General features: G+C 46.1%; 1 protein-coding gene across 1 annotated transcript; it reads right to left on the reverse strand.

Moving 5' to 3' along the window:
* Positions 1-14: 14 nt before the first annotated feature.
* LOC8051881 (ragulator complex protein LAMTOR5 homolog) lies at positions 15-14,323 on the reverse strand. The gene is made up of 4 exons (XM_029994403.2): positions 14,134-14,323; positions 11,080-11,138; positions 8,573-8,690; positions 15-169 (listed from the first exon to the last, which is right to left on the reverse strand). The coding sequence occupies exons 1-4, from the start codon at positions 14,166-14,168 to the stop codon at positions 106-108; spliced, it is 276 nt and encodes a 91-aa protein (XP_029850263.2). The 5' UTR covers positions 14,169-14,323; the 3' UTR covers positions 15-105.
* Between the last annotated feature and the right edge of the window lie 344 nt (positions 14,324-14,667).

The following is a 14,667-nucleotide window of genomic DNA, read 5'->3' on the forward strand; positions in this document are numbered from 1 at the left end:
GAAATTAAAAGCGCTCAGATCGAAATAGCTTTATTGAAAATCCATCAAATACTGCTTGCGCATACTCAATGTGGCATCGTCATTTTTCTCGCACTTGCTTCCTTGCTACTTCTTTGGCGTGGAATAGACTGCCAGAGACACCTGCTCCTTCTGTTGAATGTAGACATCCCTACGAAATAGAGGAAAAAGAAAATTAAGCAATTGTCAGCATAATCAACGAAAATTGTCTATAATGCAATCCCCCATTGAACTGGCACCTCAAAAGCCCCATTAATTGAAGGCAGCAGCCAACATACACTTTGTGCTTTGCACTTTAGCTTGCTTCTCCATTGCCCACATAGTGCAGAAAAGGAGGAAGTTCTGCCTTGCAGAAAATCGAGTTTGTATGAAATAAATAAGGGTGCAAACAAGCTGATGTACATTAAACATGATTTTAAAAAAAAGGCGAGACTGCAGGCAAGGACACACACACTCAAAAGTCTCAAACACAGCTATGATTGAGACTTAAATGTGTGTGTGTCGTTACCTGCAGTCTCGGTTTTTTTAATTGAGTTTGTATGTCGGCCTTAAACTGACTTTCAAGTGCTAACATGATATGAGCATTACTCCATCAAATATCCGAGAACCATCCTAGCCGATTTTAGGAGTTTTCTACATAAATTATGTCACGTCGAGGCAAGTTGCGAGACAAGTAGGAATCTGACGGTTTGTAACTTGGCCCTCGACAACTGCCGAGCGAGGATCATGAAGCACTGCAGACAATGAATTGCCTTTATTGACGGGCAGTTCAGGGGATGGACATGCCCTCAGCCATGATCATCCACCCTCATTGAGTACTCATTACTTAACCCATTGCTCCCAACCCTGATCTGGCCCTAAAGATTGCAGCCTTTGACACTGAACATTGCTTTGGATACAGTAAACATGGTATTTGGGTGGTTTGCGTGCAGGCATTTGGCCCGGCTTATATCATGCCAAAATCACTTGATGCGTTCTACACACTGACACACTCCAAAAATCTAAAGATTACAATTGTGCATGGCCTATTTCCCTGTTCTAAAAAGGTCAGAGGTCATGGACACGCCCTTTCTTACTACAAATTCCCCGAGTAAAGTGGTCCACGAAGGTACGCGCACGCGGATGGATCAGCGGAGTGGTTTCGGATCCCAAGTAGTCCCAAGCTGCCGCTCCCTCGGACAAACTATGTTTCAGCAGCTATTTGCGCTAAAACATGGTTTCAGCAGTGTTTATGCTTTAACATCGACGAACGCAACGCAAGCCAGCGCAAAGCGACGTGGCAACCGCGTCACTGCATTGTCTCGCGCAGCGTGTTTCCATTTTCTGGTCGGGACAAATCATGCAATAGACCGATCTCACCAAGCATGCACGAGGGAGCCATAATTTAGTTCACAGGAGGCAATTGGCAGTGCACGAAACTGTTTGTGCCCTGCACGCGCGGAGCTCCAGCCAGGTTGTCGCACCCGCAGAAAGACTAAAGTTCCTTCGATGCATTGCGGCAGCGGTGGCGTAGTCAAACTGGCAGGCGAGATCGGTCTATTGGTTTGTGTGGTTCGCCCGTGCCGTGTGGTCATGCTTCGAAGCAGCTATTTGGAGCGGTGGTTAACAGTATGAAAACAAGAAAATGATGGGCATAATGAGCGCATACCAGCATTTATTTTTCCGAAATGTCGCACAGATATTGACGAAATAACAAAAATCAGAATATTGCGTCCAGCAAAGCTAGCTGCTTGGCAAGTTTGCTGAAGTTGTGTTTAATCGACTCCGGTGAATCCACCAGGACACTTCAATGGAAGCGATGCACCCTATACTCCACAGTGACCTCTTTCTGACAGATGGCCTGTGTGCTATCACCATAGCTAGCCTGTCACATTGACTTAAGACACTAGCATGGAAGACAGCGTACGATGCCTAAATTATGCAATGCATCGCTTTTGAAATTCTAGTGCACTTTATAGAGTCCATACAAACAGTACAGGTTTCAGTCCCATTTTCGTTGCCTACCACTACTATTATTTACAAACTGAGACACCCCAGTTGAAAATTTCTGGTCGGCTAAATAGCAGATGTTTCACCGTTCCCGTAGGTTAGACGGCACTTGTTTCGATTGGGAACGGCTGCCGTTGCCCACGACTAGCACATGATCATATATTATACCACACACATTAGGTCATCCTTAATTCTATTTTAACTCTACCTTCAGCGCATGTTCGAGCTTCCAGCTTTTGAAGGCACACCGTGCATGTGAGTCCAGCGTGTTAGGCCTACGAAGTGTCTCGGGAGTAGAGCCTCCTCCAAGCAGTCCACGTCCACGCACACACTTGCCCAATCAATTGCACAAACGTTAAATATGCACACCAACACAGGACCACGATGACAGACGGCAAGAATGGCAGGTCCGGATCGCAGAAATGAGCATCTAGCACATTCCGGCTAACCCCGACGTCCAGATTCCCAAATGGGGCGCTCGCGCAAGGGTTTCTGGAAAGGCGGGGTGTACGGTTTACTTTTCCGTCGTGAGCTATGCCGACGCGTGCTGGGCTACACTTTGCTACATCGCGTTGCGCATGACACTGGAGTAAACACTCCCATTTGCAGCCAGCGTCGGCCAACGTGATCGGGCATGTGCACTCGTCAACACTACGATGTGTGGAGCACAATGGAGACAAACCGCGACAACCTACCACGACTAGGTGGCGTAAGCTACCGCCCATTATAAAGAATACGATCGATGTCCATCAATTCATCCATCCATCCGACGGAGTGGGGCTGACATGTCCAGAGCCGTATATTTAGAGAGTTTGGTCAATGGGAGGCGCGGGCAGAGACAGGGCGTGCACCAGACTCGGAAAGAGGGCTTGGCATGCTCTCTTCACCAACCAGAAGCCGAAAAGAATCCCCTAGCGGTGGTAGCGAGAAACAGTTCTGATCAAAAGTCCATGTTCGTAAATGGTTTTAATAAACGCGTAAGAGTGAAGTGTAGTAACTCTTCGTGGTTGAAAATAGGGTGCATGTGTTGTTTTGATCATAATCATGCAGAAAGATGTGAAAAACGAATGCGCCGCTCAACTCTGTTTTGCTCGGACAGAGTGTGACCGCTCGGACGGCTGGCCCTCGACGCTTGCCGTACGGATTATGTCGATGGTTCCGCTAGTCGTACTCCTCCACCATCATTTTGGATGAGCGTGATTGAAACATCACGTGTACCATATTTTCAGTCCTCGAGAGTTACTCTAATACAGTTATCAGGTCTGTTTCTCGCGACCACCGCCAGGGTATTGTTTCCGGCTTCTGGTTGGTCACATTCGAATTTCTGAAGATGCCCTGGCACACGCCCAGCCCGCTTTCAGCCAATGGCGCCTCCTCATTTGTCTCCTATACTTCCCAACGAATGGCCAAACTCTCTACATATACGGCTCTGGACATGTCACTGTGGGTCCAGCAAAAAGCGAGAAAAAATATAGTTTGCTGGTTTCGAAGTGAAATTTCAGTATTAATCCTTTGGCACCATTAACATTTTGCATCTTTGTCAAAATATAATGCACAATGTGCTCAAAACAGGCATAATGATAACGATCATATTTTCCGTGGGTTAATTATCTGCACAGGACTCTACTTTTGGACATCCTCATACTTTTGGTTTGTCACGAGTTTTCATGAAAAGTGTTGTAGCTTAGCTAATCTAAAATTTCGGTTGCTGACCGTTCATAAGGCTTTTATAGATGAATGTAAGCTGTGAAAAGGGTCTTGTACGTCATCCACCAGTTCATGCTAAAAAGAAAGTCGTTGCCTTGCATCAGGTCTAACTGTACTCTGCCACACGGTGTTCCTCTTTGTGCTGCTTCCAACACATCAAACACTATCAAGTCACTAAAGTCAACAAACAAAACTCTGTTACTTTCTGCATTGCCAAAGCCATTCCTACAATGAATCTGTGCAGAAACATTACACAGAACGTCACAGTGCAGAGTGTGTCCTCCATCTAAAGGCAGGTTCGCAGATATGCGCCTGACTGTGATCGACTGTGCTACGACTGCTAGCGACATTTTAAGACAAGATAACACATTGACATATATTTACGTCTCATTCTTTCACCGAGAGCTCGAAATACTGTAACAATGTTATAAGTAGGGTTCCGTGTTTTCGGTAAATACCGACAAACCCCAAAAATTAAACCCCCCGAGTCAGTTTTATCAAAATCAGGAAAAACTGGCGACGATAGTTTGTCATATATGGTGATCTAATCTTAAAATGACGTCGCGTCGATTTAGCGCCGATACATTGATGAATAAATGGTTTGAAGGTTGTGATGTGCTTTTTCGCCAAATTTAGAGAGGAAAGTGAATTGGTGCATAGGTCGCATGATGTAAATTTTTACACTAAATCGGTGCACAGGTCACGTGACAAATTTTTTCGCTAAATTTAGTGGGTAATTTAAATTCGTTTGTAGGTCCTGTGACGCCAGGTCATATACATCAATTTTCCCGCCAAATTTAATGAGGAAACTGAATTGATGCATAGGTCACGTGACATTAATTTCCCCACCAAATTTAGCGGGGAAACTGAATTGGTGCATAGCTCATGTGACGTAAATGTTTCCACTAAATTTAGCGGGGAAACTGAATTGGTGCATAGTTCATGTGACGTCGATTTTCCCTCCAAATTTAGGGGGGAAACTGAATTGGTGCATAGGTCAGGTGAGATCGATTTGCCCGCCAAATTTAGCGGGGAAAATGAATTGGTGCACAGGTCACATGACGTCAGTTTTTCCACTAAATTTAGTGGGGAAACTTTTTGTTTACGCTCACGCCGTGGGAAAACCGGGGGACGGGCCACTAGCAGCTGTCACTGTAAAACACCCAAGCTTCACGAGAAGGCCCTTTTTGTCCACGACTTTATTGACTTTTTTTTGTATTGACCAGGACCACAGCACCCACTGAACTGACCACGAGGCTGCTGCTTTCTGGATGGAAGGATGGATGTTGACAGGTTCTCCTTTTACAACGGGCGGTAGCTTGCACCAGCTAGCCTAGAAATTCAAACCCCACCTGTTGTTGCCTTCCCTCGTCTCCATCAGGACGTTTTATGAGCACTTGGGCAGCGCGTGCATTCCCTGGAGGTTGTGGATTTCCACAGTCTTACCCATTTTTCTTCGACATAACCCCGAAAAGCCCCAATTACTTTGTTCAACTCAAAAAACAGTCTCCATAAAAAAAATATTAACCCAGAAAAAAAAAGAAAACGAATTTGCACAAACATAAATTCCGAAAACACATGTAACCCTAGTTACGAGCGACCAGATAGCGTGTGAATTTGATCTCACGAATCGTGCTAATACTTCAGTCGTACGTGGGTCGGAGGGGCCAGCGTGTTCTATCGTCATAAGCCGTGACAAGTTGTCATAGTGCAGTTGATCGCAGTTAAATGCAAATGCGTGAACCAGCCTTAATCTTCTTGCAGGGTTCGTACAGGATTCAAAGAAAGATATTCAAGGATATTCAAGGAATTTCAAGGCCCTGTGGGAGTATTTTCAAGGACCTTACTCGGTGCCACACATGACAGATTTCAATAAAGCACTCATGTCAAAAGATCGTAGGTATCATTTTTATTGCACTAAACAAAAAGAAAAAAATATTTCTTGCAAACTTGTTTGCATTGCACTAAGCCAAAATAAAAATTGTTTGCACAACCACTTGTGGTAACTTCAGGGAAGCTCCTGCAGCTTTTCCTGTATTTGTTGGCTGATGCTAAGCAGCTCCTCGGCCTTGCTTTTTGCAGTTTTCCTAAGACTATTTGATTTTACAATGTATGTGAGGTCATTTGCTTTTTCTGCTTTTTCTGCGTAGGCATCTGCTGAGGCTGTGAGATCAGCTATAGTTGCTTCAAGTTTCCTCTTTCTTGCTTTCATGGTGTCTATCTCTTCATCAATGCAGCGCTTTTTTGCCTGCTTCACATCTTCACGCTGCTTCTTTTTTTCTGCTTCCAAATATGCACTGTACTGCTGTCTCGCAGCTGACACAGCAGTCCTCAGTTCTTTCGTAAGTGGGATGTTGAGGACACCACCTGCCTTTTCCACTGCATCACACACAATCCGTTGAGAGACGTAGGAAAGGTCCTTCAGATTCTCTACCGAAACCTGGCGGTTTACACTAAAGCCTCGCTCCACAGTTGCCTGTCCATGGCTTAGGACAAGCAAGAGTTTAACTACTTTCCAGAGCTCTGTATACGATGGATTAAACTTCATGAGCTCAGAGAAATACTCATCTATCCTGTTCACGCTCTTTTCAAAGAGTCGCAGGTGATGTTTCTGTTCCTGCAAGAACTCGGTGTACTGTGCCAGTACCGTGTCTCGTTGGTGATCAGTCATCCTCCCTGCGGTGATGAGGACGTCCAACACTTTTCTAAAACCAGGAAGGCACTCATCTGGCCTTGAACACATCTGTCGTGGGTCCAATGAGGAGAGGCCCCTAACCACTGGGAATTTCAAGGGGCTTCTCTCTAGGACTTTCTTTGCCACGGCGATCAGGAACTGTTTACATTCCATCCGGAACTGAAACACGTCCTTCAAACTGGCTTTGGCTTTCTTGACGATCTGCTCAGCTGTATGGCCTACATCCACCTTTTCAATTGGAGTATGATTGTCCGGGTTCTCAATGTCCACCCTCAGGAGGCCGGTGAGTCCTTTTGATGCTGACAAGACTGAGCACTTCAGAAACCTTGTTAGCAGTTTCCGGACAACAGTTTCCAAATCTCTTGCAAGGAAGAAGACCATCGGTCTATCTGTTTGATACTCTGTTAGGAATGGCTTGAGTGCAATGGCAACACCCAGTGCAAAGTTGAGCTTTGCCGGCACCAAAGAGTCGCTGCAGAACTCAACCAAGTTCTGAAAAGATCCACATTTTGGCAGGTTTACTTCTTTGCTTCTTGCAGCCTCAACAAACTTTTTGATGTCGCACCACAACAAGGCTCTCTCAATTACCGCGACGTTCTCTACCCAGCGGTGAGGAACAAACTTTAGGGGAGATGTTTCCTGCCCAGTGACTGTTGTAAAGTCTTCCCTCCTTGCTGGAGAGCTCTCAAACAGTGCGCTCAGACTAGACAGTAAGCAATCTAATCCCCACCTACTTGATGCAACGCCTGCCCTGTAGGCGTTGTGCATTGTGTGGAGGCCACAGGTGCCAATGTCCACACACAGAACTTGGTACGCTTCTTGCAGGTGCACTTGGAAGTTCTTAAAGAACTTCAAGTTGACATTGGGACCATCCATCGATATCTGAAGGATCTTTTCAAGAGGCAAAGGTTCGAGTGCGCTCAACAGCTCTTCTTGTATGTCCTCGGCCGTGGAGTGCCCCATAAACACCGAGTTGTAGTACCTTGTTGTCACCTTGTGAGACGAGTCCCAACACCTCACGTGCACATCCATTTGTTTGCGATGCAAATAGTCGTTTGAAGACTCGTCAAAAAGCACCACGTAGTGCTCACACTGGTCGATTTCCCGCTGCAAGGCCGTTAGAAAGAAAGGTCTCAGTCCATGGCACGTCACATAGGCGCATTTCTTTTCTCCGCAAGAAAACGCTTTTGCCACCTCACTGTCTGGGAACATGTGTTGGAACAACTTGCCCGATTGTGATGATGAGCGGTAAGAACAGTGGGATGTGACGACCTTCAGAGTCCACAACACTTCGGCGTTTGTCACCAACTCGTGCGTCTTGCAAGCAGCGTTTATGTTTGGCAACTGCGGTGGAGGCGGGACAGCGGATCGTTCACTCGTGCCCGGAGCCAGGTAATTGTGCACCGAGCTGTTGGCTGCGATCTTCATGATGCCGGTATGTTTAGCGCTCTTCATATGGCTCTTCAATGCCGATTCGCCCATTGCGGCGACATCGAAAGTTTTGCCGCACGGCTTGCATCTTGCACGATGCTGATTTGTCGTATCTGGCGCCACCCAGTCCTTATATTCATCACTGCACAGCCACGCACCTTGAAACTTGCTTTTGCCGGGCATTTTGCAACGACCGACGACAAAACATAAGGCCAATGGCGGAAACAGTGCCCGGATGAGATTGGATTCGGGTCTGCTCCAATGTGGCCAACCATCCAATGAATATCGGCTAAACCTAAACAAATAGAGATAACTTAGACCAAAACGAAACAAAAACGATAAGCATAATAAAAATAAACAATACATACCCGAATTTGTTTTTATAAATAGCCATTCACAGATTTTCAAGGTCTAGCCAAAAAAATCAAGGGCTTTCAAGGGCCCTGCAAACCAAATTTTCAAATTCAAGGGTTTTCAAGGTCTAGCAAAAAATCCAGGATTTTCAAGGGCCTTGAAAACCCAATTTTTAAATTCAAGGGTTTTCAAGGGTTTCCAGGACCTGTGCGCACCCTGTCTTGTTCTGGAAGAAGAAATCTCCAAGGCACATGTCATCCTTCGAGACTTACAACAAGTGCCACGCATCGGCACGCAACCCAACGCACATCGAGAACAGTGAAGGAGCCAGCTGCATACGCATTTGCACGGCCTGGATGCTAGGCATGGAACACTCACAGCGAGTCAGATTCCAGATGGATGGTGGGAGTTGTGTCACAGGAAGGGTCGATTTGCTTTGCCAGGCTTGCGAGGGCTGTGATCACTCCCGCAGCCCTCAACTGCACTTGGCCAGCACCTATAAAAAGCATTCCCATTGCAGACGATGGGAATTCACCAACGTTCGACTACCCCTCCTGTGGTGATGGTAGCGTCATTTCGCTATCGTAGGCTTCCGAAAGCTTGCTCGTTCGGATTCAGTGAGTCACATGACGCGGCAAAAAAGACTTCTTGAAAACCCTGAGTGGCAGCCAAAATTGTTCTAAAAGCTTAGCATCGTCGGGGTGCTTCGAAACTTAGCCCTACAGAAGATAAATCTCTTGGTCTGATGGTTCCAGTAGACTGCTTTTCAAGTTCTTCCTACCAGATTCGACTGCCTTCCTGATTAGCTTATGGTGCAAGGGCGAACGTTTGCAATGATTCTCCACCTCCACCAACCTCACAGAAAATGTATCCTTTCTTTTTATTCCACTGTACAATCCATGTAATACCTTTTCATTCTTCCGCTCTGGCCCCGTAGAAAAGAAGCAGAACATCTGCATGCTAACGAGAAAGAGGGCCAGATAGGAGGGAAAAAGTCAACCTTTTAATTTCTAAACCCCAAGAAAAACTCTCAAAGAAGGGAGAAGAAAAAAAAAAAGAATGTCTATTTTTAGAAGTTTTTTTTTTTGTTTTACTCTTGAGATAGTAAACTGGAATGTCATGCAAAGCTTTGCAAAGTTATCTATAAGAGTGATTTAAGGCTCTCAAAACAAAACGGAGTAATTCTCGTTCTGGCTGCAGTGGCACTGTAGGGTAGCTGTAAGTATGCAAGTTGTTTGGCGATAACTGTTTATTAACCCTTTGACAGTCGTCGCCATACATGTACGGCAGTGATTACACATTTGAAAGTGCACGCCTGAACATGAAAATGCACACACCACGGGAGGTATGGCTCATTGTTATGTCTTTGGCAAACTATAAACGTTATATGCACACAGTGTTTCGCTTTGCTGAGCTATTTATAGTTTTCGAATTGGACGCTCTGTGCTCTTCGCATACTGGCCGTTCTGGCGGTGGAGCCAATGGGAGCACTTCTTCCTCCAATTGAGACTTGCAACACTTTTCGGAATTATATTCAGAGGATGAGAGCTCATAATCCAACGGTGAAGTTCTGTAAAGTACCTCCTGTTACGAATCCGAAGCCGCTGGAATGTCGCGGAAGTGTATGTGCCATAATTAAACCGAATGGAAGAAAAATGACAACTTCTTGCCTTCAATATTTTGATTTGAAGCTTCTAAACCTAAGCATCTTACAAACATTGTATGTGCTCCCGCTCGATAATTAAGGAACAACCTGCACATTGACCCTTTTTTTATACTATTCCTTTGGAAACAAAACCCGGTGACTGGAGAGCATCTTTGGGGGAAAAAATCTTGACTGTCAAAGGGTTAAGTGAATAGTTAAAGCAGAAAGATGTTTTACAATGGGAATGCACAATGGCAATGTTCTTTCACAAAGCACATCTTGGCTCTGCTGTCCAAACCTCTGGCATGCGGCACTCCTAATCAGTCATGAGCACACAACAGCAGTCTTCACTGCCATGCGACCGAGAACTTCGATGTTACCTCATATTTACCAAGTTGCTTTACTCTGGCATTGTTAAAACTGGTAATCCTCTCTTTAATTCAAAATTTTTGCTTCCGGAGCTAGGCACGTGGCAAAATAGAATGAAACAGTCTGCATGCAATACAAGCAATGGGATCTTTCTTTAAGTCTCGTCTATCACTGTACCAGCAGCTTATGTCATGGGTCGACCATGAAACAGTGTTTCACTCACAAAAGCTTGCTGCTGCTGGGTTAGAAATAAGGGCCCCATTAAATGAAACCAAGAATGCTAGGATATAAACCTGCAGCAGCAAAGCAACCCAGGTGAAAAATGGCCCACTTCCAGTTGGATTATGGAACTGGTCCAAGGTGGAATTGAGGCAGTCCAGCTGGGACCAGCTCCATAATCCAACTGGAAGTGGGCCGATTTTCGCCTGGGAACCCAGCTGGAATCCAGCTGGACTGCATCATTTCCAGCTGGGGCCAGTTCCATAATCCAGCTGGAAGTGGGCCGATTTTTGCCTGGGAACGAGCAGTGCTAGCATTCCTGTCACATATAACTTCATTCCCAAGAATCACATTTTTTCGGAACAATTGAGTCCACCAGTGTGAAATCAAAAGAGCAGGGAACAAACTGTTGGCAGCCAAAACTGCCAGGTGGAGTGATGTTGCAATAATCTTACGACGGACTGCGGTGGACACTATGAGCTATCTCCGCAAATCCAGTGCTTTGAGCGTATCACGTGACTCCATGCCCCGCAAATCTCGCTGCGCATCTCCAGAATGTCACGTGACACTCGGACAGCATAGGACTGGCTACAATGTCTCGTAGCGTCCACTGTGGTTCCTCGTGAGTTGAAACGGAGTGTAGGGTACTTACTGTGTAATGCCAAGCCGTCCTTGTCAGCACAGATTACTCCAACAGCACCAGAATCAAGGCTGCAACAATCGTGTGCAACAAAAAAGTCATTATTTTAGAACGGGTTACAAAACGGTGGCTCATGAACTACACAGATCTTTTATGAGTGTGTGTGCATGGCTCCCCTTAGACTTCAGGACTTGTGAAAAAAAAGAGTGGTAATTAAACATACAAGTGGCTGGAAGAAAGATTTCCTACTCTATGCCCCGTACCTGCCCCGTATGTTCGCTACGACTGGTATCAACAATGTGTCTCCGCTTCTGTGTGCAGGACTGGTATAAGCATTTGTGGCAGTTTGCCTTGGCAATTGCCCTACCGACAAGCGTCAATTCTATGCTAAACGAAGACGAGTTAGATACCGACTCGTCCAATAAATAATCGCCGCAAGTCTGGCATAGCCAAAATCATAGTGTCAGACTTCGAAACCGCAGTGAAAAGCACTTATACAATCCCATAAAAGCAGCTCTTCACACAAACATTTGTCTGATTTGTCCAACTAGCATATCTTGACTCACGCCCGTTTACCATCCCCGATTAGAGTGGCGAAGTGGAGCTGCGTGATAGTTCCGAAGTCAGCACTATGTGCAATCAGCTCAGAGCCAAGGGGAGAAATAACAAATTTCACAGGACACGGAATATCAATCAATTTGCTGTTCATTGTATCGGGCTTATCATGTACAACGCTTCGCATGACAAACACTAACCATGCGCAGGGCGATCTGATAAATACCACCTTTGTCCATTAAACCACCTTCTTGTTGCTCTGCAAACCATGCTGTCGACTGCCTCTTTATCATCCTGATACATGGTGTCAGAAGTCGTCGGTAAGGGCCTAAGCACAGTCAGACGGCGCAGCGCCGACGATGAATCTGCTCAAAACGCAGGAGCCCTTACAACTGTCAGGCAATCTCTTTGAAAACTGGAAGCACTTCAAGCAGAAGGTTGAGCTGTTTCTCAAGGCTACGGCATTGAAAGAACATCCAAGAAGTGAAGCTGCAAAAGCTGCAGTCCTGCTGAGCGTTGCCGGCGACGAAGCACTTGACGTCTTCAACAACTTCTAGTTTGAAGACGGGGAAGACCAGGATGACTACGCAACCCTTGTCAAAAAGTTTGAAGCCTACTTTGCCGAGGTGAGCAATGAAGTGCATGAATGCTATGTGTTTCGCTCGAGAGTGCAAGCCGAGGAAGAACCTATCAAAAAGTTTACTAGAGACCTGAAAAAGGTAGCCGCCCAGTGCAATTTTGAAGAACTGCATGAATCAATGATTAGAGACCAGATCGTGTTTGGCACGAATGGTTTAAAGATTTGTGAGAAAATGCTTTGGGAGAAGGGTCTAATGTTGCTAAAGGCAGAAGAAACGTGCAAAGTAGCAGAAACTCTGGCGCAACGAAATAATGTCTGGAATAAGTCAGCTAACCGTATCGATGCTACCTCACAACAAGCGGCATCGCAATGCAGCAAGGCAGACCAAAAAAACAAAGTACAAGTTCACGCCACTTGACTGAAGTCAAAGTCATAGTGGAGATGCTCCGGAGGCTTCACCGTGCGAGTCGACTTCCTGGCTTGTGACACTGCCACACCATCGCTTGAAGATTGCTGTTGGCGTCACGGTGCTAAGGGCTCTGTCGTCCTAACAGGGGCCAGGCTGCTGTTAGGTGCCGTTGTGTTGCCTAGATGCAAGCTCTGGATTCCATCAAATACCACTGGACGAGCAAACTTAGAAAATGTGTACTCTCACAACTTCTTTTGGCAGATACTGTTACCTCTGGCTTCCTTTTGGTACCTTGTAGGCGCCAGAAGTTTTCCAAAGAAAACCGAGTCTAGTATTCAATGGTCTACCCAGCGTGCACATGTATATCGACAACATTCTGGTGCGAGCGTGACACTGCAAGAGCATGATAATCATTTAATGGCAGCCTTGAAAGCTGCAGAAAAATCTGGTTAAACATTTAACGCACATAAAGGTAGGTTCGGCTTAACGGAAATACAGTTTCTGAATGACATCATCGCAGCGAAAGGTATTTCGCCCAACTCAAAGCTGGTTCAAGGTCTGCTGGAAATGCCGGCACCTACGGGCAAAAGCAGCCTGGCCCCCGTTACGACGATGACTGCAGTATGCCCGGTCTAGACAATGGTGACCTCGAGCTAGCAGCACCCAACAAGGCGGCGCCGTGATCACGACAGCCGCAATACGTCGGGTCCAGACAGTGGTGGCACCGAGCTACCAGCCCAGACCATTATAGAGTTGGTCGTGGTCCAGGGTCGACCCCGAGCAACAAGGCGACGTCGCAGCATTCAATGACGTCATGTGTCCAGAAAACTTCAAATGATAAAGCGGCACCTATGGGCAAACAGCTGGGGGGCTATGTTGCGCTTTTTGCACTCCCAGGAGACTAGGGAGAAGGAAGTGACGTCAACAACGCAGCAAATGCAGATTGGGTGTTCATTTTGTTTTCTTCTGTCAACATCCAATCTGCGTTTGCTCTAGTCGTTGACGTCACTTCCTTCTTCCAAGTGTCCTGGGAGTGCAAAAAGCGCAACATAGCACCCCAGCCTGGCCCCTGTTACGACGGCGTAGCCCTTAGCGCCGTCAAGCCAACAGCAACCTTCAGGCGATGGTGTGTCAGTGTCAGAAGCCAGGAACTCGACTCGCACGGTGAAGCCTCCGGAGCGTCTCCATCATGACTTTGACTTCAATCAAGTGGCATGAACTTGTACTTTGTCTTTCGTTACCCGTGTCGGCCTTATGTACAACGCCTCGCATGACAGTGCACTAGTCATGCTCAGTCATGCTTATAAATACCGCCCACGTCCATTAAACTACCTTCTTGTTGCCCAGCACACCATGCTGTCGACTGCCTCTCTATCATCCTGATACATTCGTCAAACAAAACGAGCGAGCGTGAAGTATGATCTGCTGAGCTCATGCTCACAGGACTCAGCAACAACAAAAACATGTCTTGGTAATGAGGTGCGATCGCAGAAAGTAGGAGCAAAAGTTTTTGTTTACTTACATTTCATCTACGCACTTCACGAGTGGAGCTTCCATGTTGTCCGATTACGAAGGAACATATGACTCGGAGCGATTACACACTCAAAGTATGTTAGCGTTCGACGCCCAGCGCCCAGCAGGCCGGACACTGGATCAGGCTGGGACGAACGGGACGAACACGCCCTCTTTGGCTTGCTCTGGCTTAACTTTTGTCTAAGCACTTTTGGATTTGGATTATCCTTTGAATGGATGTGTAAATAAATTAACTGGACTGCTAAATCTTTTGAATGGGATGTAGCTTGTGCCATCTATCATATAAATACAAAACGCTCTCGGCGCGTTTTGTATTTAAAGGGGTAGGGAAACGAAATTTCAGCGCTCATTTTCTAGCTTTAATGTGTTGCATGTTGCACCCTAGCCTCAAAAACACCAGTCTTCCATTGAAAAGCACAAGAAAACTAATTTTAAAGTAAATAAACAATCTTTCAATGTGCACCTGGTGGATGCATGCGGAGCCTATTTGGGAGGTAGTCTAGCAACGTTGTGGAATCTGCTA

This window comes from Ixodes scapularis, unplaced genomic scaffold, assembly GCF_016920785.2.
Source record: "Ixodes scapularis isolate PalLabHiFi unplaced genomic scaffold, ASM1692078v2 PGA_scaffold5__190_contigs__length_132052651, whole genome shotgun sequence".
Classification (NCBI taxonomy): Eukaryota; Metazoa; Arthropoda; class Arachnida; order Ixodida; family Ixodidae; genus Ixodes; species Ixodes scapularis.